The sequence below is a fragment of the Mya arenaria genome, chromosome 1 (assembly GCF_026914265.1).
Source record: "Mya arenaria isolate MELC-2E11 chromosome 1, ASM2691426v1".
Taxonomy (NCBI): Eukaryota; Metazoa; Mollusca; class Bivalvia; order Myida; family Myidae; genus Mya; species Mya arenaria.
The window spans coordinates 43,289,444-43,309,670 of record NC_069122.1 but is presented as its reverse complement, the minus strand read 5'-3'; the positions used below and the strand labels follow the sequence as shown (position 1 = coordinate 43,309,670).

The 20,227-nt window shown below is 33.2% G+C and overlaps 1 protein-coding gene across 1 annotated transcript in view; it reads right to left on the bottom strand.

Annotated features, from left to right (window-relative positions):
* LOC128227382 (uncharacterized) overlaps positions 1 to 20,227 on the bottom strand; it is a 42,740-nt gene that overhangs the window by 8,691 nt on the left and 13,822 nt on the right. The window contains exons 3-5 of the mRNA XM_052937884.1: positions 18,840 to 19,004; positions 17,520 to 18,102; positions 2,136 to 4,360 (exon numbers count right to left, since the gene is read on the bottom strand). Coding sequence (XP_052793844.1) covers positions 2,136 to 4,360; positions 17,520 to 18,102; positions 18,840 to 19,004 — 2,973 coding nt within the window. The remainder of the gene's footprint in view (positions 1 to 2,135; positions 4,361 to 17,519; positions 18,103 to 18,839; positions 19,005 to 20,227) is intronic.

Sequence of the window (20,227 nt, the reverse complement as noted above, 5' to 3'; positions counted from 1 at the left end):
CACATTAATTTAAAGTGGCTTTTTGAAGAAAACGCATACAAAATGCTTTCAATAGAAAACAATTCTGAGCTGCTCAAACGAAATATTAGGAATATGCTGATAATCGCCAAAGAATGTTAATTTATGAATGTAGAAAAACATTTATTTGCCATTGTTTAAGACAACACTGCATAGAATGCTTTGAAAGAGTAAACAATTTTAAGTAGCTAGGATGCTAAACCGCTTACGTCACACCACCAGGCTTCTGTATTGCTTATTCGATGTTTCGGAAAATCGTTAGTTATCGCTTTAGAATGATAATTTGTGCATAGAAAACATCAATTTATAATTGCTTCTTGAGAAATAGGCATCAAAAATAGAAAACAATATTTGGCTGCTCGAACGACTTTTTGGGAAAATGCTGATATTCACAATTGGCTGTTAATTTGTGGGCAGAAACTATGAATTTATCATTGCTTTGGAAGGAAACGTATAAAAACATGCTTCAAAATATATTTTTTATAGGCCTCTAGGACGCTAACATCACGCCGCTAGGCCACTGGATTGCTTAACTGAGTTGTCAATATTGTGGAAAAAATTATCACTTTATGCTGTGAATTAATGAATCAAAAGCATTAATTTATCGTTGTTTTCCCACAAATGCATACAAACTGCTTTAATATAGAGAACAATGTTAGGCCGATAGCCCGTCAGACCGCAAACTTCACGCCGCTAGGTCATCAAGGCCGCTAATGTCACTCCGCTAGCCGCTTTGTGCACGACGCTAGACTGCTAGGCCGCTAATTTCATGTACTTATCATTGTGTACAACGGATTGAATATTTCTTACTTCTCTTACGATACTTGTATCTTTCGAAGATTTCGCGTACTTCAATCGATATTCCCTGGGTTTGTCTACCACGTACATCCCAGTTAATTTAACAAGAGCGTCGGTTTAGGCATTTGTACTAATCACGTGACATTCGCATGCTAAATCGACGCAATTTTAACCAGGAAACCATTATGCGCTATTTTTTAACTCAACTGGGATAGCGATTAAAATATTGTTTATAATATGTAAAATGATGTGATATCGACCTTATACTAGATCGTATTGACAATTCTAGTTTTTTGGCGGAAATTAAGAATTTACCGATGTTAGGACCATGTAGTAGCTAGCCCCTTTAAAAATCAGCACCTATGTGACTTCTGTGCTTTGCTAGTTAAACTGGTTTTGTGTCAGTCGTGTATTTATATTACCCGATGACCTACATCTAAACTAAGCAATTCTAAACTATGAATATACCACGAGTGTTACCACTAGACAAATGTAACAGTTTAAGATTTTCATCTCGTTAAATATAACTTAAACTCAAATAAAAGTAGCAATTTATGCTTTTGCACTTCAAATGTATTATGTAGTTAAAAAAGTGTTTATATACCTATTTTAATAATAAATAAATTGATATTCGCATTGAATGTACACAACGCATGTCCATTAGACATTCTTAAGCGATAGACATGCATGGTTGGTAATAATCATCCTTGAAAAACATAAAATAGTTTTATTACCCAGCTAGTAAGGCAATATTGGACCGACGGCAGTTATAATTAAAAAATACTGTGAAAATTACGATATCTGGCAAACATTAAATTAACGTCGGCTCGTCATACACTTTCGCAGACGATGTAATGTCTTATTTACACGTTAGTTATTGTTGTAGTGATTATTGCAATTCCCTCAGTAACACAGCAATATTATGCAAATGATTCGTGAAAAACTGTGTTTAGACGTTTACATCAAAATAACATCGGCCCGGCCCGCATTCGATATTTGAAACCTTATCTTAAGTCTTAAATACGTCGGCCCAACTTCAATGTTATATTGTTAACCGATGTTGTACCGATCAAGGCGGACCAATATCAAACGGACTGTCGTCTGCCCGATGTTAGCGACATCAATTTGATATCGAAATGTGTGTAGATAAAGCATGTCACTGACTTCATTTAGATGATAGGTTTATGTTGTTAACCGATAGTTCCTTCAACATTAGAATAATAATTCTATAAAATGGTTGGAAACCATAATTTAAATTATTTACGTTTTATATACCTTTGCGTTTTCAAACTTATTCGTAACACTACTATAACACTTACCATATTGTAACTGAGTGAATTGTCGCTTTCTGCTAGTAATGCCGTCATCAACTGTGGTGCCCTTTGCTGTTTACTAAAACTGAGGTCTAACTCGTGGAGATTGAGCAAATGTGGAATCACAAGGTCAGAGAAATCAAGTTCTCTTAGGTAGAGTGTCTTAAGGTGTTTGAGATGTCCAAGGTCGAGTTGTGAATTATTTGAGAGACTGGACCAAGCGACGCTAAGGTGTTCAACGCGTTGAAGTTTGCAGAAGATGTCCTCAGCTTTACATTGCAAATGAACTGATTCCAATGTGAGTGTTTTCAAACATGTTATATTGGAGGACAGAAGTGAAGTTACCAGTTTGACTGGACTTGCCCAATGACTGAATTTTATTTCGCATTCCAATAATCTATTCAAATTCAATAGGTTTATGTCCTTACACCGAACATCTTCTAAATGCAGAAATTTTAGATTTATGCATGTCTCTAAATCCAAAATACTTGGATCTTTCTTGTACATCAACACAGAAGGTAGGCATGGTACTGTAATGTTTAATGACACAATATTCGATATGTTTTTACCGCAGCAGTCTGTCATGCGCTTTTTGAAATTATCATAATATTCATAAAAATCATAATTAAAATTAAGATCATGAATATAATAATAATCATCATCATCATAATCATCATCATCATCATAATAATAATAATAATCACGATCATCATCATTATCATCATTCTTATCGTTATCCTGGTAAACAAGATCATTACGATTACGGATGACAATATGATGCTGCATGAGCTCCATCCCGGTGTGTCCGTTTTTCTCCGCTTCATCATATCCTTTCAGTAGCATGGACTGGAAATACACCGCATTTGTAACTGAATAACCGTCCCGTTCAAAGTCTTTAGGAAATAGGTCATTTAATGTTTTCGAAAACACTTCAGCAGCAGTTATATTCAGGCCACATAGAAACAAAAACATCTGAGTCAAGTTAAGCACCCCTTCTTCCATGTCATTTTTATATAATTCCTGAACGTGTTGACAATGTTTGAACAAATCGGATCCGCAATTCGCTAAAAACAATGCTGCCAAGTATTCTTGAAGCGTTTTATGTAAAAACTGATAAGACGCTGATCTTTCACCTATTTTATTACTGCAAGACATGATGCCAGATTCAAGAGACATCCGTTGGTACTCCTTCTTTAACTGATCCCCTCTAATGCCAAAAACAATGGAATCGTCCTTATTTGCTGACAACAGTTTACTGAAAGCTAATTCACTCAAAGAATCCAGAAATTCCTTCGGAATGTCGTTGTCCTCTATTTCCTTCTTGTCTGTCATTTCACACCACCGTTCTTTTATTATTTCCCTGTAAACTTCAGACTGAGACATGTTTGCCTTTAGTTTGTTTCTGAACCAGAGCCAAACAACGTGAACAAGCACGATTGGAATACCCCTGAAATGCCACAGACCTTTCTTTTTTAGGGTTTTAACGCAGGTTTCTGGACGTTTGTTTACTTCGTCTTTCTGAAGTTCCTGAATTACTCTCCGAACAAGTGTTCGAGGTGACTGAACGCCCTGCATCTTCATATGGTTGCCAAGCTTTAACTGGGTTAACTTTAGCTCCGCTAGTTTGTATGGTCGTGTTGTAATCAGTGTTGTGCAATTCATCCAACCTGTTTCAGCATGAGGAATTCGTTCATCACGCTTACAGCTACCATGTTTCCACTCGTCTAAACCATCAAGCAGAAGAAGACAATATTCTGATTTCAAAATCTCGGCTAACAGTTCTTTTGACTCTTTATAATCTGAATTGATCTGTTCAATCAAACACTGCAATATCATATCCTTGATGTTGCATCGATCTTCAACTTCTCGCAGCCTAATGTAGAATAAGAACGCGAACTGGCTTAACAGGCTGTCTTCTTTTGTCTCCCCTTTTCCGTCCTCCTTCAGTTTACACCAGTCATCGACAATCTTTTTACACAGCGAGGACTTGCCTGTGCCCGGTTCTCCCTCTACAAATATTGTTTTAGCCATATTGTCATTGTCGCTCAGAAATATCTGATCTATTTTTAAAATATCTTCCTCTGTTAATTGACCATCTTTGTCTTTCTTGCTCATCCGTTTAAGTTTGGGCTGTTCATAAATGTCTTCTACAGCTGCATCAATGTCTAATCGGACGTTAATTCTGACAGCAGCGGTTGTTTGGTAATGGTTTAGCAACTGTTTCTGTAAATCTGAAAAACATATAATTTTTCGTTTAAGGTATTTCGAAATGAAGTATTATTCAATAATGTTGTAAGTATCAGTTGCTCTATGCTGTTAACAAGTAATTAAATTTTAAATCAATGCTTTCTCTGGTTACATGCATATTTGACAAACAAATAAGTTGATTATTGAATTTCTAATAAAGGACAAAAATTAGCGGTTGTATTATTAAGTGGGATGTGAAGCATTACTAAGCTTATGTTCGATGGCATTGTTATAAAGATCAATTAGTAATTAATAACAGGAATTGACACTAGACTTTTGCGATAACAGCACAAATGTCATGACAACTTAATGTATAATTCTGTGAGTTTCAGTAATGCATTGTAGTTCAAAATGTATGGCGGGTGGTGGTGTTAGTAGTTTATTCTCCGGGTCCCGGCGTGAGCACATTGAGGTGTCCCAGAGTGACAGTTCAACCACCGCACACCTATCCTGGGCATACTATCAGGCGGTTAACCAGTACTAGGTGCCTTCACCTCTGCAAGGAACTGACATTTTCTGTACATGCCAGGGGCAGTGATACAGTGCGAATAGTCGTTGAAAGGATTTCATAACTAATCACAACAGAAGAAATCTGGTCCGCCCGGGAATGGAACCCGGGTTGTCCGATTCATAGTCCAACGCTCTACCGATTGAGCTAACCGGGCGGACTATGTATGGCTTTGACACTAATTGCTTATAAACGAATATGTGCCACATATCCTAATGCAGCTGAAAACATTCATGGAAGTCAGATTGAATTCATATAAAAAACTAAAAGACTCAAAGGTCATGTAAGAGACACGAAATATTGCTGTGATATCCATAATGTACATCGTTGGCATTACAGAGGTCAGGAGACCAGGAATGATGTGTATGTAGTGCAATAGTTCAAAACCAATATATCTTTGTGAAAAATATTCAAATAATAATATATAAAGAGCAGGAGCGGTTGCCATGACAACAGAGAATGAGTGACACATCATTTCATCATGCTCTACAAATTTTGTGAAAATTGAACTGTTTTAACCGTCAAAATGTTAAGACATAAAGTACTGCAACTCCCGTATTAGGGTACATTGACTTTCAAGTGTGACCTTGACCTCTGAGATCCGCTCACGAATTTGATACACAACCCGCCTTTTCATACCGTTATACATTTCTGTTAATTAAGAATAGAAAAATAAATGGGGACCGACGGACAGTGCTACTTCTATGTATCTCCATTCGGGAGGGGGGGGGGATAAAAATGTTTACTGGTTCATTTTTCCAATCATCACAATAAAAATGAAACGTTTTTTTCTTCATCAAATTGACGTAGGCTAAAGAAATTGATGATTATTGTGTGTCACATTTTGATGCCTCTTGAGTAGCACTTCAAAGACAATATTTGAGCCTATATCAACATTTGTTGATGGGCTTCAGCAGTAAGTACTTTGCTTTTAACACGCCTATTGATTTACTTTCTTTCGTCATAAAAATGTGCATTTAAGAAAACATGAACAGGTCCCTTTAACTTGTAAAAATTGGTTAAAATATGACGGATATTTAAACGTGTTTGTCAAATAATATATATTTGTAGAACTATTTCTACCTTAATTATAGTTTTAAATATTTGTTCTGGATGTTTTCGTTGGTATTAAGATTGTGTCTATGTTCTTATAAGAAAACACACCTCAAATAGATTGGGTGGGATGGACAGCGGCATGGTCAAAAAGGGCATGTACGTCAACATAACTTCCGCCTATGGACACAGACAGACAAGTGTTATTTTGTAAAACAGTGATCCATTAATGTCAAAATCAGCAAAGCTCATATAGTGCATTCCCAGTGGGACAGACTTATGACCACACAGGTGTAAAATTGGGATCAAATGCAATCATAACTAATGTCAAAAGGGCGAAATGTTTATGTTCGAAGATATATCCGCAATACAACATCATGTATTTTCATAATACTCTTAGACATGTAAATGGGAAAACGTCTGATTAACATTTTGCAAATGCTTGCGAAACAACATCAAACTTATGTTATATAATAAATACTGTAAGTCCAATTTAATTAAAAAAAACACACACCGTTAAATCGTTTATAAATCAATCTTTAGTGAGCAAATATCCGACAAGGGAAGAAACTTTTCTTGTAATGAAATCAAGTTCAGGATATATACAACCATAACTCAACGGTCTTATTTCTGTTGTTGTTCAAAAGCAGTTTCAGAAATTCGATTAAGTAACTGAATGTAAAATGAATTTTGTCTTTAAAAATCCATTGTTTGTGTACAATGTCAAATGTATTTCTACATCATCAACGATATAATTTATATGTTTAAAAGGACAACTATAGTTGGTTTCTTTGGTAGAAAAGTTAAGAATCCGCTTATTATGTGGATTTCATTACACAAAATCTGAAATAAAATAAAGTGTTTGGAAACATGAAGATTCAATCTGCGTTGAACTATTTTGCGTTATGTACCTAATGCTCGAGCGTTTTAGAGAAAACTTCACGATAAGCTAATTTTCCTTTGTAGGTAGGCCATCGTAAGGGTCTATCGTCAAACTAAAGTGTCTCAAGTGGGCAAAGGAAATTAAACAGTGTGAGAAATCCATGAACTCAAAGATTTTTTAGTGCAAAATTATATTGTGACACTACAAAAAATACTATGTTCACTTGTAACTTTAAGCAAGCATACAGAGGAATAGTAGTTAAGGATTATCTTCATTTGAAATGATCGTACTCAGGTGCCAACTGAAGCCTCTCCTTATTACCCAAGAGTAAAGAATATTCAATATATTTATTTCCAAATTATGCAATGCTAATATAAATGTGAGAGTATGCGCGCAAAATGCTGCATGTTTTCAAGATTCAATTTTATCACATACTTAAATGAAAAATACACCCCCTTCTAATCCTTTACAGAGGATACCCCACCCGTTTTGACGGTGCCCCAAAGTACGCAAATTAGCCGTCCAAACTACAGAACAAAATACACATTTAACTCGCACCAACGTCGAAGGAAATAGTTCGGTATTAAATTATTTTTAAATGCGAGGATGGATATTATTGCTGCTGCAAAAATTCAAATAATATGTAAACAAAAGTTTAAAAAGTAGTAAACAGCTTGAAATGCATATGGATAGTGATATATCAATGCGCAAAGACCGCCCTCTTTGTTGTACTAATGCTAATACAATTCAAATTATCTTACATGAAATACATCCATGTACCAGACCAAGATGTTCGAAATTACAATATTTCCAAATGAGTACTGATGTACATGTTTCCAAGCCATAATTATATTAATATTTGTAATATCAATATTTTTAGTATCAATATTTTTAGTATCAATATTTTTAGTATCAATATTTTTATCTTATATCAAAGACTATTTATGTAGAAACACTAAAATTCGATGGTTGATGACCCGACCAAAAACGACCCGAATTTTGGAATATTATTCGTGGAATTTCCTAAGAGGGATTAAAGGCATCAAACTAGATTTTAACAATGGATCATTAGTACAAACAAGGGTTCTAATAAAAAATAACTGATGTTTATCATCATATTGTGGTAATTCACGTTGAATTCAGCGCAGTATCATTTATGACCGAAATGTATCTGGTGAAATAAAAAAAAACTATATCTATATTCTAATTACCCACAATAGTAAAATGGCGGTATTCAAACTAAAATACGGAAATACGAACTTTTCAAACAAGAAAATCATCGTTTTGCTTTGTGGCATAAACTAACAGGTTTAAGACCAGTACATGTTAATAGTGGTTGCCAGTATAGATGCGAAAAATAATGCCACGAACACAAAATTGTTGTTATCAAATATTTTGTTAAAAAGATCATTAAGATTTGAATATCGTTCGAGATATCAAGTTTTAATTCCGAACGAATAAAGTCACTATTAATGATCCTGGCATGATGAACACAGGGCTAGCCCGTCTGTTATATCGGGACTGCACTAAGATGCTTAGTTTTGAAATCTACTAAAGTTCTATCTATATATATTTTTACGTGGTATTCTTTGCTTCCGGTTAAATATAGCCATCATATATTTTTCTGTGCTAAATACACATTTATAATATTAAATATACCGTTGCTCTATTTGTATTGGTCAGAAATTATATAACTCCACATGTTTGTAAACGAATTATGTGGCATAGAATAATAGCAAAACTTACAATATTCTAGCAAGTCATATTATTATTTCTTATTTTGTATTTGTTACGATGAAGATATATATGAAAATAGTAGACCAGTTTCTAACCAATTCTTCAGAGAAAAACGAGATATTTAATCTTGAGTTCGTGAAAAACACTTTTAATGACGTTCGGTACTTCATGTGTTAAAAAGGGAAATCACGTCATTAACACATAGCAAATTATGACGTCATCTTACAGGATAACGTTATAATGTCTTTATGACGTCACGATTTAAAGAAAGCAAATGTCATTATAAGTTTATTTGTTGTTGTAATTACTACTGCCGTCATCTTAATATGTATTCTACTTTCTAGACATTATTAGAATGGTCGCATGTTTCTTTGGTTTTATTTATCATACTACATATCTGAAATGCATGTAGTGCGGGAATCAGCATTGCTTTGTGGTATTTGGTTCATCGCAAGATCAGGTAAAACAAGTAGGTCGTTTTTGCTATCGTTTACTTGAAAAACATTTGATAAAAGATTCTGAATCTCGTCGTCATAAAATACATTGTTTTATTCAACTCGCCAAGAAACAATGTTAGTAAGCTCACCAAAGGCTCGCTTACTTTCTTTTTGGCGCAAGTCAAAACGGGGAATTTTCATCATTTTGATAATTTTCTGACCCTGCACATTACCATCAATTGTGAAAACTCTGTTGTGATTTTGTAGTATTTGTGAATAATAGATAAAACTTGCATGTTTAAATAAAATGACTATCATCACCTCTCCACTTGAAGTGATCTTTTGTCTTAATGACACTTTATTTTTAACACACATGTTTTATTTTAAACAAATGTTAACAATGTCATTATAGAAAAAAGATTATGATGATTTGAGTTTGTTTCATCTTGACATATTCCTTAATGCTAATGCCTTTGCATGTTTTCCTTCCTGTAATTTATGTTTATATAACCTGGTACATGAGGCATATTCGCAGGTTTATTTATGTTCATATTACTTGTTACTTTCCTCATTGTATCTATTTTCCATAAATTTGTTAATGATGTTTAACCAGAATTTGCACTTCTTTTTATGGTGTTTTTGCAATATTGTATATCATTATAAATATTTTAAATATGGAGGGTTTTATAATTTTTTTAATACATTACAATCTGAATAGAATGTTCTATGCTATTGATCTCTATGCACTTTCCTGTGCAGGCAGTTACTTTCTAAATGCTCAAGGTGAGCAGTTTTGATCGGTATCCGGTGTCCGTTGTACTTAGTCTGTCATTAACAGCGATAATGCTACGAAAAGGACATCCTACAAGTGTTGAGAAGCAGACGATAAGAATATGCAAAAGTTATTCTTGAAATAAAAGTAAGTATGAAATGAATGTTATTGAATGAAACATATGAGTTCGGTAGATGTAATATGTAACCGTTAATTAAAATAAAATAGTTAATTGCTAAGTAGTACCTACGATTGCTCACAACGAAAAGACTGTCTATGTTAGTCATCGAATTTAGGTTAACAAAATGGGTACTAAATTTCCTTTCGAAAATCCTAAAAAACTGAACATCGTTTGTCTTAATAAAAATGTCAAAACTCAATGAGTTTCGCTGTTTTTTTTATTTAATGATGAATAACTTATTTTATACTCGTTTAATTAATTATTATAACTCATTTATCATCATTATTGTTTCTTTGCAATGTATCAATTTCCAAATAAAATGAAATGCAAAACTGTCATAACAAGCAACAAATCATCTGCAGTGTTTAACAGTACTGTTGATAAGAACAGTTAGTCGGAGTTTATGGCGGGTACGAACAAGCCTTATCTTGACGCTGATTCGTCTGTCGGGTATCGATCGGGTAGTTTGATTGGCAGCTCGCGCCATCTTTATTGCTTTAAACAGCATTTTCTCCTTAACCGCCCGAACAAGTTTGATGAAACTCCAAAGGAGAAGGAATTGTGGGTGCTGCTCTTTCAAAATTGTTAAAAAAATGTATAAAATACCAGACTCTTGTTTGAAACCAAAAGGAAAAAAACACCTTAAAATAGTATTTTTAACAAAAGATGTAAGGCCCAGATCTTAAATGGTGTGCAACATTATCTTGTGGTGCTCTACCAAGATTATTCTAATTAAGCTCCTTCAGTTTTAAAAACATTTTGTTAATTTAAATGTTGTGGTTTGATTACCTTGATTTTGACCTTTTGACCTACTTGTTACTTTAGAAGCTTCTCAATGAAATTAAGGCCATGTTTTGAAAACAATGTCGTCCTCGGATGACCATGACTAAGGCATACGTTCTTATTTTTGAAGCTGCAACAATGAAATATGGATCATGTGTACCGTTTTGAAAACAACTATTAATGTTTTGCTTGGAAGACCTTGATTGTGACATGTTGACGTATTTTTCTATTGTTTAAGCTACTGCAATGAATCTCGGTCTATGTTACAGTTTTGCAAACAGATATAAAAATTGACATTTACAGGTGACGTTTTTATCTTCTTTTTTATTTTCAAAATTATGCAATGAAATTAGGACATTATATGTTGTTTTGAAAACAAATATAAAGCTTACATATTTTGTTTCTATGTTTCATTAAAGGTCGTCTACTCAGATTGTTCAAATTATGCTCTTGGGTTTAAAATTGGCCCCGTTCCGAGGGGCAACTATGTTTCATAGAGGAAAACCTCAGTTCTATCCATGGAGCAGACCAAAAGATGACACAGTCCATCAGAACATTCAGTGGTTTGAATACTAAAATCCGCAAACGCGTATCCGTAAATGTCCGTACGTAAAAAGACAAGATATACTTACGGCTTTTAGAATATGTCTGGGATTGGATACGGCTTAGATTTTGTTCAAGCCATGGGCCTTTTTGAAAAAACCCAAACAATGGAACAAAAAACCCTGGTTTTCGTGTGATATTCGCGAAAACACTTGTATTATTTTATTGTTTCGCTATATTTGCCTTGTGTTGTCTACATGTCTGTGTGTGTTCAGATAATTGTAATTCTATAATTGAGCTGGTTCAACGAAAGGGTCACTAAAAGCCACGAAAACCATTGGTGTTCACCAAGAAATCCTTTCTGTAATTCCAAAAACCAACGAAATTATTTGAATATAATGGTGATTTACAATATATATAGCGTTAGAAAAAAATGAGTTGATTATATATCTGTTTAAATTGATTGCGTTTATAACGATGTGCTTTATACGATTAAGTTACGTAAAAATTATATTCTGTACTGTTTGTTTTAATTGATGAAAAAAGCGGATTTTTAATATAATGATGTTGTTTCGGTCAAGAGAATATGAAGGTTTGGTAATAGTGAGGTTTTTTCTATCAAATGTCCATTTTCAGGATAGTTGTACACTTTCTGAAGCTGAACTGATTTCTAAGGTGTTGATATGAATAAATTGTTTAACACATAACGTATTTACTAGTTTGCCAAAATATTATACATAGCTTAGAACTATTTCAAACTGATGTACAGATTTGTACTTTTCTGTTGATATTGAAACTTCTATGTTTTATGTACATTTTGCAATAAAGAAATAGAACAAAAAATATGTGTGGGGTGTGTAGTGAAGGCTTAAAAGGAGGTCATGTCAACGTAAGGATCGCCAAAGTACACAGACACACCTTAGTGAATTTTTCCCACGAAATACATGATCCAAAAAACTCGCAATCAGCACAACTCGTTGAATGCCTCCCAGTTGGAACAGACTGATGCACACTTAGGTGTGAATTGTGGATCAATCAGAACTAGTATCACTCAGATCTGACTGATTTTATACTATTTATTCATTGGAATATATATGTTTAAATTGTACGATTTTTTTTTCCTTGTGATAACCTATATCAAAGTGGTAAACTATTTCTGCGCAGTGTTTTTAAGACATGTTAGGGTTGCAACATCCTGTATAAGGTAGGAATGATTAAATTGTGTGCTCTACCTTATAAAATGTACTAATCATTGTGTTATCACACGTTATATTATACGTTTAAAAATGTAAATGATTAAAAGATTGGTAAACATTTGGCAAACACATCAAAGTTATCATTTAATTTAACATTCAAAGTATCAGTTGAGATTAGAGATCTTGTTACGAAAGAGATGTTCATTATAAACGTCTAACTTATCTGTGTTTGTTTATACCAATTTGTTATTACGTGTCCTTGATTTGAATTACCTTTGCATTATATTGTGTCGCTTTAACTATGTTCAGAATACATAGGTTGTTTTTCTATTTTGATCATATTTTTTTCACATTGTACATTAAAATGCTACATTATACACAAAACAACTTGATTTTTTTTACTGATTGAAATCTGAGAACGTTACTGTAATTTCTTTATTTATACATTTGACGAAACACGACATTACCTACAAATGGATTTTTTAAGAAGGCATTGAATAAACTTTAAATTTCCCCCGATTGGCTTTACTGGCCAAACACTCCGTCCAGTGCACTTGAATGGTTTTACAAAAAGGTTCATTCCGTAAGGCATAACAATTCTTCACTTAGAGTCTGCTGGCCATAACAGTAATCAGCTGTTACGTGTCATCTCCTCAACGTACTTTTGGCTTTTGTTTCAATGTTTAAGTCCAGAAAATGGGAATGGAGTTGACAGAAAAAAGGAAGAGAGATGCACTTAAAAAACTGTGTTCATTCCTAACTGCGTTCGAGTACTACTAAAACCTGGGCCGACGTACAACCGTGCCAGACACTTTTTGAGTTTTCTCAATTAAACCATACTTTATGATTTTAAAAGGGGAGTTTACAGTCGATTATTGCCTGCCATAAACGAAATGTGTACACAGAATTAATCGCCAATTTAGTATACTAAATTTGCATTTTTAGCAATAGCTAGACATTACTGTTCATGTTTGTGAAGAACACATACGTTCTAATTAAGTATTAAAATGCTGAAGGCGATTTTTGAAGTGTACGTAATTTAAAAAAAATGCCTTTTAGAGGACGCTAATGTGAAAAGTTACCTTTTTTGAAAAAAATGATGTCATTGAAGTTCTGCGTGTCATTCCAAAAGAATATGACTTTTGGATTGAGCAAAACTGTTGAAACCTTTAACAATTCAATATATAAGGGGAATCTCAAAAAGAGAAAGCAAAAGCTAAAAAACAGGCCATGTTTTAAAAAATCTCTAACACCTAGGTACTTCTATCGTATACAATTTCATGAAATATGAAGGATATGATCGTAGTAGTGTGTCAGGATATCGGTCTGTTCAAAACCAGTTGTATAATGTAGTGGAAAAACAACAACAAAACGACAACAACAGAAAGTGAAAAGTATTTTGCAATTATACAGATTTAAATAAATTTTAAGGAAAATTGTAACCATATTATGGGCTGTTCTATATATGGACGAAATTTTGAAGCATAAATAACAGGCCCAAATCACAATAAAATGTGTGTTGACAAAACGTACTCTTTGCACAAACTACCAACGAAAGTTATATCGCTAATATCAAAATTTCAGCAAAGTGTGCAGAATGTTTTGGTGTAATTTTGGAAGACAAAAGTCAAAATAAGTTGAAAAAAAAGCATTCAAAGCTATAATGATATTGTTGTGAATGCACACGAAGAAAGATGTGGCGAAATACTTAACATGGGGAATCTTCGCTTTCTTCTTAATGTTGGCACCACACGATTGGAAGGATAGTCAGGGAACAATGTCCCTAGAGCATGATAATGATTATCAATAAGAGAAACCAATTCTGCATGACAATTGGAAAGACAACCGAAATGTAAAAATCCCCCATAAAAGCAGATCAGTAATCAAATCCTCTACAATTGGCGAACACACTCACTAAATAGAAAGGAGAAATGCTGAACGATGAACAACATCATCGACAATCTCATCATTTTCTGCTCGAAAAGAATGCAAATGAGATTGTGCCATGGCGTAAAAAAGGGTTTATATTGTACACCAATATTCTATATCAATATATTAAAAATGTATTCTTTGTGTGATAGTTTATATAAAATTAATGGTATTGTAGTGTCTTGAATTTTGTTTGTATTTCCGGTATTACGGTATGTTATGATTTTAGTATTGTTTAAAACGGTGTCATTAATGTTTATATTGTATTTTATTTTCGAATTTGGTTAAAAACGCATTTCCATTTATATAACTTCATGTATAGGTATTGTATTGTATTATATTGTATTGCATTTTATTTTATTTTATTTTATTTTTATTTTTATTGTATTGTATTGTTTTGTATTACATTGTATTATATTGTATTGTATTGTATTGTATTTTGTTGTATTGTATTGTATTTATTGTATTGTATATGTATTGTATTGTATTTGTATTTGTATTGTATTGTTTTGTATTACATTATACTGTATTGTATTGTATTGTATTGTATTGTATTGTATTGTATTGTATTGTATTGTATTGTATTGTATTGTATTGTATTGTATTGTATTGTACTGTCAACTGTTTACCAATTCGAAGATGATAAATAGTACCAATTTCGTCGATATGAGCATCTCGCCAACACAAAAACAAGAGGTCTTCGCATGATCGAAAGTGATAGAGATTTGAATGACGAACATTCTGCATTGCTGCATATAATGATCGTCAAAAACACCTACAAAACATTGTTTTCGATCATGTAGTTTCAAGGGCCGCGTAACTTGTGAACTAGAAAATACGATTTGTTAATACTGGTAAAAATAGCAAAAACAGCACCGTTTATAATTGTTATTTTCTGTGCTGTGACAATCAATAATTGTTTTCGAATAAGCAAATTATTTATTTTGCTGAGATATAAACCATGGTCTTGTTATTTTGCTCAGTAAAGTTTTGCTGTGATTGCTGACTTATTTCACTTGAGGTGCATACCTTGACAATACACGTCACATATACTGATACTGGGTAATCTAAATCAAATTGAAATTGGAAAACAGAAAGGAACACATAGAAAGGTTTATAATACGGTCACGATGGATGCGGGTATTAAATCGAACTCGACATACTGTTGTGGACCTTCATGAAAATGACTCCACGTGGTATGGTCATGATGCATCAGTTTGAATATCAGAACGTCTTATAACAGGAACCTGAACAATGCCGATTAGATCATGTAGGAATAATTGCCGATTTACTTTTATTTGTTGAATCCATTTTGAATTAAGTGTATGAATGAAATACTCCAAAGGATGTTAATTGGTAGAAAAAAGGACACACGAAGAGTATGACTACTTTATGAATCAACTCGGGGTCATGCAAACGTATAAATCTCACACCTCTACATTTGCTATTAACGTAATGTTATGGATGTTTGTGTCAAATTACTGTGTGTAAGATCAATACTTCAACTCAAATTGCACAAACATGGCAAGTAACAAAACCTGTCGAAGGACAGCGCCCTCGCCTATACGCTGCCTTTTCTTAGAAATTATAACGATAATGTGGATATAAGAGACTGTTAAACACATTTAAAAAAGAAACGCCACTATGACCAAACCAGTTTTACATTTTACAGATGTTTTGAAATTCAGTTTCATTTTTTTTTTTCATTTTCAGTTTCGGTGACGAAGACCATAGATGCCCCTAATGCAAGCCCATGTACGTCCATAAACTCCTACATACTAAGTTATTTATTTTATGAACAGTGACCTTGACATTGACCCTATTGGCCCAAAACATAACCCAATGAAAGGTACCAACAAACTTTGTTTCAATATACTAGGTTTGGTGATAATATGTCAATCTTATCTCAAGTAATTCAGTAACACCGTTATTCTATTTATAGAAACAGTAATCTTGAAACAAGGGGCCCAAGACGTAATCTATGAAAGGTATATAATTTGATTCTTTATACCAATTTTGGCATCAATATGTAAGCCCTATTTAAAATTAATCACATAACAACCGTCTTTATTTTTGAGTGACAATAAGCTTGATCATAGGGGAACTAAACGCAATCACATGAAAAGTCTCCATAAATTCCTCCAATAAACCAAGTTTAACGTCAATTTGTCAACCCTAACCTAAGTTTTTCAAGACGAGTATGAAAGCCTTCTTATCATTCGAACATTTTTGGTCCAATTTTTCAGAAGTTTTTATTTTTATTTGATTAGCTACAGATTGCAAACCTACGATTTATTGTAATGTGTCTCTTTTATGTGGGTTATATATACTCCAAAAATGGTTCCACTGAAGAAAATATGCCATTCATAAACTATTACAATCTCTCTATCTAAAAACATTTGTTCTAGTAGAATCAACTTAAAAAAGATACGGTAGTTATACTATTTTAAAATTTGTATAAAACGCTGAACATGATTCTTTTAACGGAATGCAGCTAAATAAAAAATCCACAAACTATATGATGAATAATTTTGTCTTTCAAAAATCCAATCTTACTTTCAAATCATTTAGAAAATTATTTCGCAAGATTTGATATCTCGACATCACAGTAATGTTATGGATTTGTACAAACTGTAAAAAAAATCCAGTTCAAAATAAAATTGACCATGTAAACAAAAAATGTTTGGACATTTGGTGGTTCTTACAAAAATATAAAACGACTAATTTGAAAAAGTTGTATACGAAATTAGCATTGAAGTTTCGAAAATTACACTGAACTGGTCATGTATGGATAATACAACTCTAACACAAGGTATCTTAACTTGCGTTGAAACGTCATTTTGATATGTCTGTCTTATATATTTTGTATATCCTTTTGTATGTGTAAATTATAAAAAGAAAACATAACAGGTATGTTAATATATGTACTCAATTCACAAATGATCGACTTTGTAATGAACATGCAAAGTCGTACTTTATGAATAATATATCTAAATTATGCATTACAGATTTCATATAAGTATAAACTGTTTCGTGTAAACAATGTACAATAACAATACTCATAAGTGAGTGTAAGTATTGGGCGACATTTAAAACCAAATCGCAACACAGAAATACTAACCGAGTTTCCTTTGTTGTAGATTTTGGACTCCTTCTTTACGCAACCGCTGCACAAGAACGTCGGTTTGATCTTCCAGCGCTATCTGCCCTTTTTCTACAGATTTTACAATGTATTCTGTGACCCGTGTTCTCTGTTCTTTAACAAGTGTCTCAAGCGTTCTTTGACCTTCTGTAACAGATTGTTCAATAATTTCTGTTGCCTTACTTCTCTCTTCTGCAGCATGTGTCTCAACTGTTATTTTACCATCTGCTACAGATCGTTCAATGCGTTCTGTGGCCCTTCTTTCTAGAAAAGTTATACGATCCATGGCACGTTTTCTCCCTTCATTAATCGACAGAAGGTTGTCATTTTTGATTTTCGATAAATCATCAGAAAATACATTAAGTCCTTCCCAAAGAAGCTCTAAATTTTTCTGGATTTTGTCGACTTCTGTGCGTATAATATCTTTAGCGGTTTGGGTATCAAATTTGTTTGAATGTAGTTTCATTTCAATATCGTCAAGTCTCTGTTGGAATTCATCATGGAACTCGTGACAAATATACTTGTGTGCGTTATCATCTTTGGAGAGATCTGTGGTCTTCAGCTAAAAAGATGAGTATTGCTTTACTTTATATCCTGATTAGACATGCCTATTTTTTGTTATTATTTTGTATTTAAAATAACAAGAGCACGGTCAAATGTTTATTCAAACGGTGAAAAATATAAATAGCGGCATAATAAGAAGCTTGTTATTTCATGTTACTTGATTGGCCTTAAAATCACAGCTAAATATTTTCAATATCCTCATTAATTGTAAATAGACAACTGAAGTTCATATTGAATGTACAGTATTGTAAAATGAAACCATTGTGACGTAAGTTTTGCTCTTAGATGAAGACTACGTCATTAGACCAATGGTATACGGTCGTTAGATCTAAGTGGCATTCATAGTATGTTAAATTGTTAATCCTATGGATTTAACTCTCCGACAAATAATCTAGTCAATATGTAAGAATTGCTTTGGCGATAGAGCAATTATAGGATTTTCATACATTTTAACGTATACCGTAAATATCATTTCTTCTACTATAAGTTATCAGAACCTTTTACTAAATTATAACCATGATGAATTAGTTTTTAAGGTAAATAAGGATTAATCGCATGTTGATTGTTCCCAGCGATCACTCTTAAAGACAATTGTTTAAAGTTTTTATTGTATGAGGATTGATTTTCTATGCACTGACAAAAGCTGTCATATGAATGGACTGTTTGAACAGTTTAAATAACACATTTTATTTTCAGTATACATTTTTCTGAAATGAATGTTGAAATAAAATATACCTTGTCCAATTCAGTTTGAGCCAGTATTACCTCTGGCCGATTCTGCAGTCCCGGCTCATTAAGAAGAGCGTACAGGTTATCTATACTTTCGGTTGTGGCCTGTATAGTAAGGACGCTGGCACACATGTCCGGCATGTGCCGAATATTGTTGACTGTTTCCCGAGCCTGTAATGTTATAATAAACAATAGTGTGGCCTATTAGGTCCGGACGCTGAAAACATGTCGGCATGTGTCTAATGTTGTTGACCGCTTCCCGAGGCTGAACTGTTATTAGTACAATATTGTGGCCTATTTGGTGCGGACACTGGACCACATATCTGGCATATATGTCCCGCATATGGCTCACAACTTCCCGAGCATGTAATGGTACACTAAACTATTTTGGTACATACGGTCGTCCATGAAAATACTTTATATATTCCATCCAAATCATGTGTTACTTTCGAACCTGTCATTATTAAATGCTAGAATAAAACTTATACCATATTTACCATATTATCATTTTGACGTGTACTGTGTTGCACATATGCATGCAACTAAAGTTCAAAATATACTCATTAAGTGATTCAACAACTAACAGTCTAGTAAGTAAAGATAGTATATGTATGATAATGATAGAAATGAAATCAAAGCATTATAATAACATTGTAAAAATGGTTCTGTGAAATTGCTCGGAAAAAGGTCACGAAATTGAAATAATTTTATTCATGTTTAGATACAAGATATTAACTTACAAGATAACTCATTATTGATTGACAATGACTTGTCATTAATGAAATAGTTATCCGAATACATAATTAAAATTTATCAATTTCTGTGATTTCTTTGATAATTGTTCAAACGTTTTGGAAGAAAACCGAGAAATGGCAGGTAAGGATTTAATTTGAAGGCAATAAATTGTAGATCATGCATCTGATAAAATGCAAACAGCTTAGGTTTTTGTAATTATAAATGTTTGGTTAATGAATTGAATGGCCGCTCTTGTCGCCATTTATTAACATAACAATTCATGTTTGGACTCCTCATGTTTAAATAACTGGCATCCATTGTTTGTATCACGTTATATTAGAATTATTAAATATTGGTATAAAGTCGTAAGTACTGACAATGTTATACTTAAGGTAATATACGACATGTCCGTTAATGATTGCGAAAACGGTAAACGCGATTGGGTTGCTGATGTTAAAGATCTGCTTAGCAAACATGGTTATACATTTTCAATAATCCGCCGTTATATGATGTTAACACATTTGTTAGCATATTTAAACACACAATAATTGATACTTTTAAGCAAACATGGTGTAATGACAAAGCAACAAGTGGTGTGTTAAAATTGTATGATACAATTAAAGATACATAAGGCTACGAACAATACTTGAATATTCTTC